Genomic DNA, 13791 nt, shown 5'->3' on the forward strand with positions numbered 1-13791 from the left:
GTTTTAGAAAAGCCAACTCAAAACAATACAGGACTTAATTCCTTTTAATTAAGCAATGCTTGCCTATTACACATGCGGAGTACGGACTTCTTTGCCCTGCTTCCTTCCCGTTTCGTCTCTTAAGCCAGGCGGGGTCTCTTTCCGTATGCGCACTAATTTCTTCCCAGATTGCAAGGAAGAAAAAAAAAAAGACACGTCGTTTTCCTAAGGCTTTTTTTTTTTTTTTTGCTTTTTTTGTCCCTTGCCGGCGCTGGTCCGCCGGCGCATGCGCCCTTTTTTGTTTTCTTCCTCAGGCTCCTCCCCTTCCTCAGGCTCCTCCCCACGCCTCCAATCCGTTTCCTGTCAGGAGCGGATGGCCGAGGCTGGGCCCCGGCTCGGAGCGGGCCGTCTTCGTTGAGCATCGGCGGACGCTTCTCTCGCGCGCTCCGGCTTCCTGAGAGCCGACGCGGGAGGCGTAAAAACAAAAAAAAAAGGTAACTAGCCGGGACGCGGCGCCGCGGTTGGGAGGGCAAGGCGGCTTTAGGCCGCACGAAAAGGAACGTTACGGTCCCCGCTCTTTTAACCCCCCCTCCCCTTCCCCGCATCCATCCTAGGCGTCGCGCGCGCCTGCTGAGGGAGAAATAACGGGAAGCGGCAAAGGCCAAAAAGGTGACGTTGCGGGAAAGGCGAACGCGGTTTTTCTTCTTCTTTTCTTTCTGGCTATGGAACGTTTGCTGGACTTGGCTAGGTGGCTCATTGGCTAAGGCGCTGAGGTTGTCGATCGGAAAGGTCGGCAGTTCGGCGGTTCGAATCCCTAGTATTAGGTCTTCTGCGTGAGCAGGGGGTTGGACTAGATGACCTCCAAGATCCCTTCTCAACTCTGTTTATACTCTGTTACCTGCTGCCTTTTTGGGTTGTTTGCTCTCCCTCTCAATCCTCTATTCTATTCTTTATTTATTGATTATCCCTTAGGCCATATCAAAGTGCAGAGCTCCAGCAACAATTATTACAAAAATTTGGTAGAAACAATTTAAATCCTCTCTTTTAAGTGAGGGTGAATGGCCACGATTAACGGTCCTCTCTGGTCCCAACAGGCTGCTGAGGTCCCTTAAAAAGGATATAGATACGATGCCCTGGATAATTGGATCAGTCAATGGGAGGTATCAAAGCTGAGCATTCAGATGCAAGGAAATAGAATTAAAATGAAATAAGATATAGTGAAGTGGGTGGGGGGTGGGGGAGGGAGATGAAACAGTGAAGATAAAATAGGATATAAAGGGTAGCAGGGTAGCAGGTAAAATAAAGGGGAGGTTAAAAAAAAGTGAGATCAAATAGTATAAAGGGAAGGGATGGGATGGGAAGGGATGGAAAGAGGAGAAGAAGACTTCATTAAGTCAATGGACCGTATCAAAGATGAGCATCAGCCGCAGTGAAATAGAATTAAAATGAGATAAAGTAGAGTGAAGGAGGAGATGAGACAGCCGAGGTGAGATAAAATAGGATAAAAGGTAGTAGGGAAGGTTTAAAAAAAGTGAGCTCAAATAGTATTAAAAGGAAGAACTTTATTTTAAGTTGATGGACCATATCAAAGAAGAGCATCAGCCACAGGAAAATAGAGTAGAATAGGACTCTGTCAGGTTCTGAAAGGTTCTGGAGAACCGGTAGCGGAAATTTTGAGTAGTTTGGAGAACTGGCAAATACCACCTCTGGTTGGGCCCAGAGTGGGTGGGAATGGGGATTTTGCAGTATCCTTCCCCTGGAGTGGGGAGGAAATGGAGATTTTGTAATATCCTTCCTCTGCCACGCCCACCCACAGAACTGGTAGTAAAAAAATTTGGATTTCACCACTGGACTCCGTGAAGGAAGATAAAACAGCCTACAGTGAGATAAAATAGGATAAATGTAGTAGGTAAAGATAAAGTGAAGGTAAGATCAAATAGTGTAAAGGGAAGGAGGAGAAAAGGGAAGGAGGAAAGATGGAAAGAGAAGGATGGAAGGGGGAGAAGAAGACTTTATTAAGTCAGTGGACCATATCAAAGATGAGATCAGGCACAGTAAAATAGAATAAAACAAGATAAGGTAGAATGAAGGAAGATGGAACAGCTACAGTGAGATAAAATAGGATAAAATGTACTAGGTAAGATAAAGCAAAAATAAAAGACTAAGTTAACGTAGTATAAGGTGAAATGGAAGAAGAGAACTTTATTAAGTCGATTGACTGTATCCAACTAATACAAATAGGTAAAAAGGTTGAAAACAACCACTCTGGAAGGTTGTTTTAATAAAATGTTTCTATTTATTTATTTGATTGGGAAGAGAGGTTTTCAGTTAGGAAGATGGGTGCTACCAAATTAGGTTTGATTTCTTGGACAAATGCTCATCAGTCCATAGTTCTTCCAAGATGTTGTCTATACTTTTTGTTATCTGCCTCAATTGTTTTCTCAATGATTATACCTGTCAAATATAATCATTCTTAAAATCCAAAAGCTATTCATGAAAACAGTTCCCTTTCCTTTCCTCTCTTAATCTCTGTTTGTGAATAGAATAGAATTCGGAATAGAATAGAATAGAATAGAATAGAACAGAACAGAACAGAACAGAACAGAACAGAACAGAACAGAACAGAACAGAATGAGAGAAGTAGACTGGAATGGAATGGAATGGAATGGAATAGAACTTTATTGTCACTTTAAATGTACACTAATCAACATACTACTTCTTGTGCCATATCCATCATCGGACGTTGGCGATCATGTTGGAGATCCTATTTTTATCAACAGCCCCACAAAAAAAGTGCTACTGAGTTTTGTCCAAACCGCTCCCTTAGATTTTGAAGCTATGATCATCTTCTTCTGCCTGGACCTCATTTGCCTTCCATCTTTCCTTGGAGGATTAAGTGAAGGATGCCGTATTTTTCTGGGTGTAGCATCACATGTCCAAAATATTCTAATCAGCATACCTTAAAATAAAATTTCATTGTGTTCAGCTCTCAAAGGATAACCATTAGGCATACACACACACACACACACACACACACACACACACGATACAGAGAAACATCACAGTCCAGTTCGAATGTATACATATACATGGTGGGAAAAAAAGAATCTTGCGAGAACAAAGCGGAAATCTCCCCCCAGAGAGGAGCAGCAGAAACTGACCTTAAAGTCGATGTGTGGGGTCTCTAACAATGCTTTGAGCTCTGAGCACATATAAACAGTATCCTGAATAACGGGAAGCGAGATTATAAATTTCCATGTGCAATTGTAGAAAGCGATAGTCAATTGCCCTAACAAGGAATTTGGTTTACGTTTCCCCTAATGGAACTTTTGTCTCCCCGTCGTCTTTTAGAATCCGAGGCCGCTGTCGGCGCGATAATGCACCATGGGACCGGTTCACAGAATGCACAGCGCCAGCTCCAGAGGTCTCGATCCTTCACCGGCAGCGAGAGCGAAGATCAGCAGGCCAACTTGCCACAGTCCCCGGCTCCTTCCTTCGCTCCTTCGGCCAGCCCTTCTGCCCCTCAGTCTCCCAGCTACCAAATCCAGCAGTTTATCATGAGCCGAAGCCCAGTAGCGGGACAGAACGTCAACATCACTTTGCAGAATGTGGGACCCGTTTCTACCACCAACCAGCAGATCACCCTGACCCCGTTGCCGATCCCCAGCCCCACTTCCCCCAGTTTTCAGTTCAGCCCTCAACAAAGACGGTTCGAGCATGGCTCGCCTTCCTACATCCAGGTCACTTCTCCGTTGCCCCCTCAGGTTCAGTCGCAGAGCCCCACCCAGCCCAGCCCGGTGTCCGTTCAGACCATTTCAAGTGTCCGAGCGGGTACCCCAGGGCCCGGCTTGGGCATGTGCAGCCAGAGCCCGACGCGTGGCTTCGTGGACGCCAGCGTGTTGGTGAGGCAGATCAGCTTGAGCCCTTCGAACGGTGGACACTTCGTGTACCAGGAAGGATCCGGCCTCACCCAGATTGCTCAAAGTGCCACGGCTCAGGTTCAGCTTTCGTCTTCCGGCGCCTCGTCGACCGTCCGGGAACGCAGGCTGTCCCAGCCCCATTCTCAAACCGGAGGGACCATCCACCATCTCGGACCTCAGAGCCCCGTAGCGAGCGGAGGAAATATCCAAGGTTTACCTAACCCTGGTCATATTACCACCAGCAACCTGCCGCCACAGATCAGCAACATTATCCAAGGGATGCAGCAGCAACAACAGCAACAGCAAGGACAGGCCTCGAACAGGCCTTTGGGCTTTGACAGGACTTCCGCTGGATTAATTGCCGGGGTCGGAGGCCCCGCTTTCGGCATCACGTCCCCACCGCCTCCCACCAGCCCTTCCCGGGCCAGCATCCCTCAAGGACTAACGGGCCACCCGCTGGCCCCCTCGCTCTGCGCCGTGGTGAAAAAATCCAAAAAAGTCGAGGAAATCCCCCCGGCCACTCCAGAAGCGGCTCAGATGAGGAAGCAGTGTCTGGAGCATCACTTCAAGCAGATGGAGACCCTGAAGGATGCTTTCAAAGAGTACTTGGTCGAGCTGTTTTTCTTGCAACACCTGCAAGGGAACATGATGGACTTCTTGGCCTTTAAGAAGAAGCATTGCCTGCCGTTGCAGGCCTACCTCCGGCAGAACGACTTGGATCTGGAGGAAGAGGAGGAGGAAGAGCAATCCGAGGTTATCAACGATGAGGTAGGAGCTCTCTTTTTCCACCTTGATTAAAAACCGTTCGTGTTTCAAAGGCGGCGGTGGCGCTGCCTGCCTAACCGAGGTTGAATTGGGATTTTGTCAGGGACAAACATTTTAGGAGGACTAGATTGTGCGGCTGGTCCCAGCAATGAATGCATCAAGTCTGCAACATACTGCGTTAAGCACTCGTGTTGACATAAATGAGGGACGCAAGGTGTTCGTTTTGGATTGGGGTAAATGCGCAGAAGCATCTTTCCGTTCATCTTTGAAAGGGTCATTGTTAAAATGGGGAAGAGGAAGCTCCAAGGAGACGGGAAAAGCTTCTGTGTGTGAGTGGTGCTCCTTTCTTCATATAAATCAAATCGCAGACCGCAAACGAGATTGACGAAATCGTCCTTTGCAGGAGTTTAGAATTGAGCTTGAAATCGTTTTAAGTCTTGGGTTCCTGCTTCACTTCGTCACCTCGCTTTGCGATCTGGGAATTTCCTTCTAGCTGTCGCTCAACAAGTATTATCGGAAAAGACCGCGTGGTGGCTCAGTGGCTTAAGACGCTGAGCTTGTCAATCGAAAGGTCGGCAGTTCAGCGGTTCGAATCCCTAGTGCCGTGTAACGGGGTGAGCGCCCGTGACTTGTCCCAGCTTCTGCCAACCTAGCAGTTCAAAAGCAGGTAAAAAATGCAAGTAGAAAAATAGGGACCACCTTTGGTGGGAAGGGAACAGCGTTCCGTGCGCTTTTGGCATTGAGTCATGCCGGCCACATGACCATGGAGACGTCTTCGGACAGCGCTGGCTCTTCGGCTTTGAAATGGAGACGAGCACCGCCCCCTAGAGTCGGGAACGACTAGCACATATGTGCTAAGGGAACCTTTACTTTTACCTTACAGTTGTGGGCTGTTTATTTATACTTATATTCTCAAGTATAGAGAAAAAGGTGCAGGAATTTTGTCCAGTTCTGTTGCTTTTTTTTTTTTTTTTACACTTTTGCTGACCAAAAATATATATATTAAATATCACTGACAGAACCTAGATGTAATTTTTGGATCCTGATTCATGTCCCTTTATTATATTGTTTTAAAAGTTGCAAATTGGTTTCCCCCAATCCAGTATTTTCTTCGATCGTCTTGCTGAAAATGTCCATTATCTCCAGCTTTTTTTTTTTTCTCCTGAAAATAAAAAAGTTCTAATTTAATTCTTTCCATACCCTTATTGAATTTAGCGAGATTTGTTGTTAGGTAATTGTATACAGAATTGCAATCAAAAGTAGTTACAATTGAGAATTGCAACCTAAAGTTAAAACATGTTGTCAACATTTTATAAACGGGTGTTTGTTTATCTACTCTTATTTATTTGTAAAACTGCATAAACTTTGCCAATCTTTTATTCTGAACTCTGAGTACTCTCTATACAATTCCACAGCTTTATTGAGAGAGAAAAGAAAAGAAAATCTTTGATTTGAATTTTATTAATAGTTGATGTTCTACAATTCCAGTTTGGATTGTCATCCGTTTAATAGAAAGTTGTTTTCTGGTTATTATTTTTTTTTGAGCTTCGTAAATTGACTCAATTGCTGTTTAACTTTATTAAAAATATAGAATATATGGGTTTGGACTTGCAGGTACCATTTCTTCAGAGAGATTTAAATTATGGCCGATTTGGTTTTAATAAAAAGTAGCGAGTATAATAGTAGCATTAGTAAATTAATAGAATGTTTGCCTTCATCACAGCGATTGATGTGTTCCTAAAAAACTAGGGATATTGAATGGAGAGCAGGCGTCTGAATTAGATGGATTGTTCATTACACATAATAAATATTCAGAAGGTAATAAATGCTGCACCTCCATCACACAGGAAATTAATTATTTTGTACTGCTAAATTAATCCTCAAAAAGCCAGGAGAAGTTATCACATCGATGTAATGTGCCTTTGTTTGATTTTTAAACTTTTAATATTTAGGCAAAGGCTCCATGTTTTAAAAGCAGGTATATTGAGAAAGTCCTGTTAAAATCTGTTCATCTAAGAAAGATGAGGTGCAGCAAAATAAATAAATAAATAAATCTCATAGCTTTTCTGGACAAAATTAATGAGGCTGTTTTCTGTTCATTGTGAGAATTTAAAAGGTGGGCTTTTGACTGTCTCTCTCCTCCAAGTCATGGGCCATTAAATTTATGCAATTGTTGGATTTTTATGACACACATAGGCGTTTGCTTCCCATTTTTAATCCGCCAGTAATCTTTATTTGATGTAGTTGTTACTTAGTCGGACTGGGCAAATGGTTTTGGTCTCTAGGCTCCTCGCTGAGCTATCCAGCTAAATGTTTCTTACAGGTTCATGGTCATTTTGGAAAATTTGATTGTAGTGTCAGTAAGGGGAGTCAAAAATGGTCTAAACAGATTTAGGAAAGAGAGAAGAGAATATTTGCAGCTCAAGGTTGAACTGTGAGGTCCTTGGTGCTCTCTGAGCTCGGTTGTTTTCTTGCAGATGTTTCATTACCCAGCTAGGGAACATCTTCAGGGCGAGAAGGGAGAGGCGTTCGTTCTCTTTTTATATACTAGTGGCTTCAGTGTTGGGAATGTCCTTGGTGGCTCCTTGATTAGGCTGTTGTTTACCAACAATCAAGCTGTAAACAACAACCCTATCAAGGAAATATCAACCTAGACCAGAGGTCTTCAAACTTGGAAGCTTTAAGACTTGTGGACTTCAATTCACAAGTCAATTCACAAGTTCAATTCGCCTTGGTGGCGCAGCGGACTAAAGTGCTGTTAAGTAGCACTTAGCTGCCAGCTGCCTGCAATTACTGCGAGTTCGAATCTCACCAGGCTCAAGGTTGACTCAGCCTTCCATCCTTCCGAGGTAGGTAAAATGAGGAGCTGGATTGTGGGGGCAATAAGCTGACTTTGTATAAAAAAGAACACCGCTTGCGGGGGGGCGAAAGCCCTTCTAAGCAGGTATCTACAAAAGTATGAAGGCTATTGCTTAACGCATTGTAAGCCTCCCTGAGTCTCCGGAGAAGGGCGGCATATAAATTGAACCAATAAATAAATAAATAAATAAATAATTCCCAGAATTCTCTAGCCAGAATTCTGGGAGTTGAAGTCCACAAGTCTTAAAACGGCCAAGTTTGAAGACCTCTGGTCTAGACAAAGAATCAAACTGTAAATAACTACCTTATCAAGGAGCCACCAAGGCCATTCTCACCAACACTGACAGAGCAAGCCACTAGTATACAGGTCATCCTCAATTTACAACACTTCACTTAGTGACCGCTCGACGTTACAATGGCACTGAAAAAAGTGACTTATGACTATCGATCGTGCGATCAAAATTCAGACGTTTGGCAACTGGTTCGTACTTACGACCGTTGCTATGTCCCAAGGGCACATGATCCCCCCCTTTTTTCAACCTTCTGTTAGGCAAAGTTGATGGGGGGGGGAGCCTGATTTCACTTAACAGCCGGGTTACAAAACTTGCTGGCCGCAGTGATTCCCTTAACAACCGTGGCAAGAAAGGTCGTAAAACGGGGTGAAGCTCACTTTGACAAACGTCCCCCTTAACAACAGAAATCTTGGGCTCCGTTGTGGCTGTAAGTGAGAAGACTAGCCGTATACAAAAGAAAGCGAATCCCCACTCATAACTTGTAACCAGGGTGGATAAAAATCAATGATTTTTTTAAAAAAATAAAAAAAAATCAGATTTTTTTGATTTAAATCAGATTTTTTTGATTTTTATCAAATTTATTTTAATAAAAAACTTTTGGGGTAAAACTTTATCGTAAGATAGTTTTCTATTTAAGATACATAAATAATTTAGTTTATTCAGCATGAAATGGAGCTTAGTTATGTAGCATGAGGCTGTATATTCTGCAACACTGGGACTATCAGTGAGTCAACCGTGGGTCAAAGGAGTAGCAGAGATGACAGTTGCTCTTTAAAAATTATGATTTAAATCAAGTTGATTTAAATCAAGCCTTTTTACTAGTGATTTAAATCATGATTTAAATTGTGATTTAAATTAACTCGATTTAAATCAAATCCACCCTGCTTGTAACACTGATGATGTTACCTAGTTGGGTTGCGAAACGCCCACAAGCTAGCCACCAAGCTCAGAGAGCGCCACACGGTTTAGGAAAACCTTTCGCAAAACCACGGAGCACCCGACTTGTCCGATCAGCAAATGATAGCGTGCGACACGTTGACACCTAAGGTATTCCCGTGTCTCTTCCTTCGCTTTGTATATTGTACTGTCCTCCTTCTTCTTCGCCATCTTCTGCTAAGCTAAAGCAACGCACCTCATTGCTCGCCTAGGTTGTGAGAATGGTGACGGTTGGGGTGGTGGGGAACAGTGGGGGGTGTTATACACTCATTGCTTAATATGTGTCTGGGGGCTTTTCTGAGTGTCAACTGTCTGTCACGCTAATGTTGTCGTTTGTTAGAAAGCCAAGATCTCAAAAAGACTTTAACCCATGCTAATGTCTCACATGCAATTTCAATTTAGACTTTTTTGCATGGCCAGAGGGACGGAAAGAAAAAAAAAATTCGCTGCTAGTTTGTCCCTCGCTCTGTTTTGATAGATAACCCCCCCCCAAAAAAAACCCCACAAAAAAACTTTGCCTTTCTTCACAAAAAACAAACAAACAAACAAACAAAAGAGCCTTGGTAGTACAGTGGTCTAAGGCACCCTGTTATTAAGCTGGTTATTAAGACCAGCTGCCTGCAATTACTGCAGGTTCAAATCTCGCCAGGCTCAAGGTTGACTCAGCCTTCCATCCTTTCTAAGGTAGGTGAAATGAGGACCAGATTGTGGGGGCAATAAGCTGACTTTGTATAAATATACAAAAGTATGAAGGCTATTGCTTAACGCATTGTAAGCCGCCCTGACTCTCCGGAGAAAGGCGGCATATAAATCAAATTAAAAAAAAAACAAAAAACTCTTTTAAACAAAAATAATGAAGAGTTAAATGAATTTAACGCCTTTTGTCTCAGTCCCATTGCTATAACGCAAAGCAGGATGCTTTGATCATATTTTTCTTTTTGGGATACAAAAAAAAAAAGAGAGAGAGAGAATGAAAGAAAAAAATGATTTCCCTTTTTGTTTCCCCTCCCCCTCCCAAAATACCTTCTCCCAGGTAAAGGTTGTGACAGGAAAGGATGGGCAGACTGGTACTCCTGTTGCTATAGCAACCCAGCTTCCTCCAAATGTTTCTGCTGCTTTTTCAACCCAGCAGCAACCGTTCCAGGTACTTTTTTTTCAATGGATTTCAACTCTTGAGTTTCATCCCAGATGATGCTGATGATAATAATAATAATAATAGTGATGATCATTATTTTTGCTCAGTCAGATTTGGTATAACTGAAAGTGAAGTCTGTATTTTATCCCCCTCCCTCCCTCCCTCCCTCCCTCCCTCCCAACAACCCATCCCTCCTCATTTTAGAAAAATGAGCAGTAAAAACATTTGAACTTTTCAAATGCATGAGTGTCCATGGGCTACCAAGAAAGATTTTATTTATTTTATTTTATTTAACTTGTCTCAAAGTTGCTGGCTGATTTCATTAACCTTCAGCTTTTAACGTGTTCCACTTTGGTTTGCTTGTCCTTTGGTTCCTTTGTATGTTCTACCTGGTAACTGTGGGTCTGTCTCTCTCTCTCTGTTTGTGGAATCTTTCTAAAAATTCTTTTCTGGGGGGGTTCGGCGGTGGTCCCCAAATGCTAACCTGCAAAAACGGCGAGTTTGCAACCGCGCCTTCCTTCCTTTCTGGTTCAAATCGAGTCAGCGCACTTTATCGAGTCCAGCGGCATGCTAATTCCTTCAGAAATGTATGCATTACAGGATTAATTGTGCTAATGAAGCAAGCATGGGCTTTGCGGCATGTGTGAATCAGTAATACCTTGATTCGGTACTAATGCCAAACCATGGTTGAGTGTTATAAAAAAAAGGAGACTTTTCAAACCTAGGACTTAGGGCAGTGACGGCAAACCTTTTCGGCACCGAGTGCCCAAAATGGAACGTGTCTACATGTGTGTGTGCCGGAGCACTGGAAACCCAAAGATCTGGCCTGTGCATGCATGCCTGGTTTTTTTGGCCATTTGTGGCCCGAAAAACAGCCTGAAAAATGGCCTGGGGTTTTTTTGGCCATTTTTTTGCAGTTTTTTGGGCCGTTTTCAGGCTGTGTTCTAGTGCTCTGGCGCCTGCGAAACCAGAAGGAGCGTGTGCCCACAGAGAGGGCTCTGTTTGATTAACAATGTACAGGAATATTAGAAGAGGAATAATTGTAAAGTAAAAAAGAAATTTGAAATGAAGATGTATGTAAATAGAAATCGGGTCTGCTCAAATACCATCTTAGATTGAATTTATTTATTTAATTTATTTATTTAATTTATTAATTTATTTAATTAAATTTATTTATTTATTTATTTATTTATTTATTTATTTATTTATTTATTTATTTGGTTCAATTTATATGCCGCCCTTCTCCGGAGACTCAGGGCGGCTTACAATGCGTTAAGCAATAGCCTTCATACTTTTGTATATACCTGCTTACTAGGGCTTTCGGGCCCCCCTTAAGTGATGTTCTTTTTTATACAAAGTCAGCTTATTGCCCCCACAATCCGGGTCCTCATTTTACCTACCTCGAAAGGATGGAAGGCTGAGTCAACCTTGAGCCTTGGCGAGATTCGAACTTGCAGTAATTGCAGGCAGCTGGTGTCACTTAACAGCATTTTAATCTGCTGCGCCACCAAGGCTCTTTAAAATTAAAAAAGGAAACAACAAGGGAATGGGAAAGGGGGGGAGGAGAGAGGGGAAAGTAGGGGAGTTGGGAGGTGAGAAGAGAAGAAAAGAAAAGGAGACTGGGAAAAGGAGAGGAAGAAGGAAGGGGAAAGAAGAGCAGGAGAGAGGGTAAGAAGGGGAGGAAGAAGAGAGGAGAGGGGAAAGAGGAGAGGAAGTAGAAAAGGAAAGGAGAGGAGGAATGAGGAAAGTAGAAAGAAAAGAGGAGAAAGAAGGGAAGAGAAAAAGGAAAAGTGGTAGTAAAACAAAGGAAGGAAATTTGTTCGGGTCTGCTCTTTTACCATTTCCTTCCTTTGTTTTACTACCACTTTTCCTTTTTCTCTTCCCTTCTTTCTCCTCTTTTCTTTCTACTTTCCTCATTCCTCCTCTCCTTTCCTTTTCTACTTCCTCTCCTCTTTCCCCTCTCCTCTCTTCTTCCTCCCCTTCTTACCCTCTCTCCTGCTCTTCTTTCCCCTTCCTTCTTCCTCTCCTTTTCCCAGTCTCCTTTTCTTTTCTTCTCTTCTAATTAATGAATGCTAACAGAAATTAAAGAATAAGATGAACGAACGATGGATTAGGATGGATAAAAGATTACATTTAAATATGTTGATGAAAAAAATAAATAAAAAAATTTCAAAAAAAAAAAAGAGGGCCCCATCTGACACGCTAAGCTCGCCATCACAGACTTAGGCGTTTGTTCTTCCTGCGACCGAAGATGGATAGCTTTGGCGTTTAGATTTTAGGCAATGAATCTCTCAAACCTAGTTTGCTCTGAGGCCAGAGAGATACAGGTAGTCCTCGAGTTACGACAGTTCGTGTAGCGACCGTTTGGAGTTACAACGGCACGGGGAGGGGGGAAAGCAACACAGGATCATTTTTCACACTTAACGAATCGTTGTGGCATCCGCAGCGTCACGTGATCAAATTTCAAACGCTTTGGCCATCGGCTCGTATTTATTGGGGTGTCCCAAGGTCACATGATCTCCCTTTTGCAACCTTCCGACCAGCAAAGTCAATGGGGAAGCCAGATTCGCTTAACAACCCTGCGACTGAACTTTAACAAGTGCAACGATTCACTTAACGGTGGCAAGGAAGGAGGTAAAATGGGGTGAAATTCACTTATTGGTCTCGCTTAGCAATGGACATTTTGGGCTGAATTGTGGCCGAAAGTCGAAGACTACCTGTATTTGGCTTTTTTGAGACCACGAGTTGAGTGTACTCTCAAAAGGGCTACAGGGAGACATTTGCCTGTCCATAATCATGGGTCAGGCACAAAATGTCCATTTCTGGTCAGATGAGCCCCGAAATCCCCACCCGACGTTGGTCTATCCTCCCTATAGGACCTCTGGGATCCAAAAAAATAACAATATTTTAGATAACTAGATCTTTATATCTTAAATATCTTAAGAGCCTGAGTGGCGCAGCAGACTAATGCTACTGTTAAAAGGTAGTATTTAGCTTCCAGCTGTCTGCAATTACTGCTAGTTCGAATCTCGCCAGGCTCAAGGTTGACTCAGCCTTCCATCCTTTCTAAGGTGGGTAAAATGAGGACCCGGTTTATGGGGGCAATAAGCTGACTTTGTATAAAATATACAAAAGTATGAAGGCTATTGCTTAACGCCCTGTAAGCCGCCCTGAGTCTCCGGAGAAGGGCCGCATATAAATCAAAATCAAAATCAAAATCAATAAATAAATCTTATTTGATTCTTTTTTTTAAAAAAATCACATGAGGCACCTAGACATTTTAAAAAGTGTTACCATGACTTGGCACCAGGTTTTTGTTTTTACCTGTTTTCTTTAATAGTTTGACTTACTTTCATTTTTTTTTTGGGGGGGGGGTTATCTTACTTACCTTCTGTATGTTAATTTTCATTTCTGATTGGGAGCCCCTCAGAGTTTGTTATAATAGGGGCAGCTGTAGAAATGTTTTAAATCGATAAGGAATAACCAGCAGATTATTCATCAGTAAATAAGACCAGTAGAAATGTCAGGTGATATTGCCTTTCTCTGTTCTGTTAGTTTACTTAGAGTAGACCATGGCTTCTCCCATTCAGAAACAACAGAGCTCTGATTAGTGCAGAAGCCTTTAGGCAGGGAAAAGAGCCATGAGATATGCTTTCCTATTTATTTATTTATTTGTTTGTTTGTTTGTTTATTAGTTTCTTTGTTTATTTATGGAAATTTATATTGGTTTTCAATGTATCTGAAATAGGCTTACTAGAAACTCTGGAGATCAATAATCCAGTCCTGTATATATTATATATTATATATTATATATTATTATATATTATTATATATTATATATTATATATTATATATTATATATTATATATTATATATTATATATTATATATTATATATTATATAT

At 42.3% G+C, this 13791-nt stretch overlaps 1 protein-coding gene across 1 annotated transcript in view; it reads left to right on the forward strand.

Moving 5' to 3' along the window:
- Positions 1–3356: 3356 nt before the first annotated feature.
- EP400 (E1A binding protein p400) overlaps positions 3357–13791 on the forward strand; it is a 98987-nt gene continuing 88552 nt past the window's right edge. The window contains 1 exon segment of the mRNA XM_070951598.1: positions 3357–4667. Coding sequence (XP_070807699.1) covers positions 3357–4667 — 1311 coding nt within the window.

This window comes from Pituophis catenifer, unplaced genomic scaffold, assembly GCF_029215685.1.
Source record: "Pituophis catenifer annectens isolate HBS135680 unplaced genomic scaffold, rPitCat1.0.hap2 SCAF_10, whole genome shotgun sequence".
NCBI lineage: Eukaryota > Metazoa > Chordata > Lepidosauria > Squamata > Colubridae > Pituophis > Pituophis catenifer.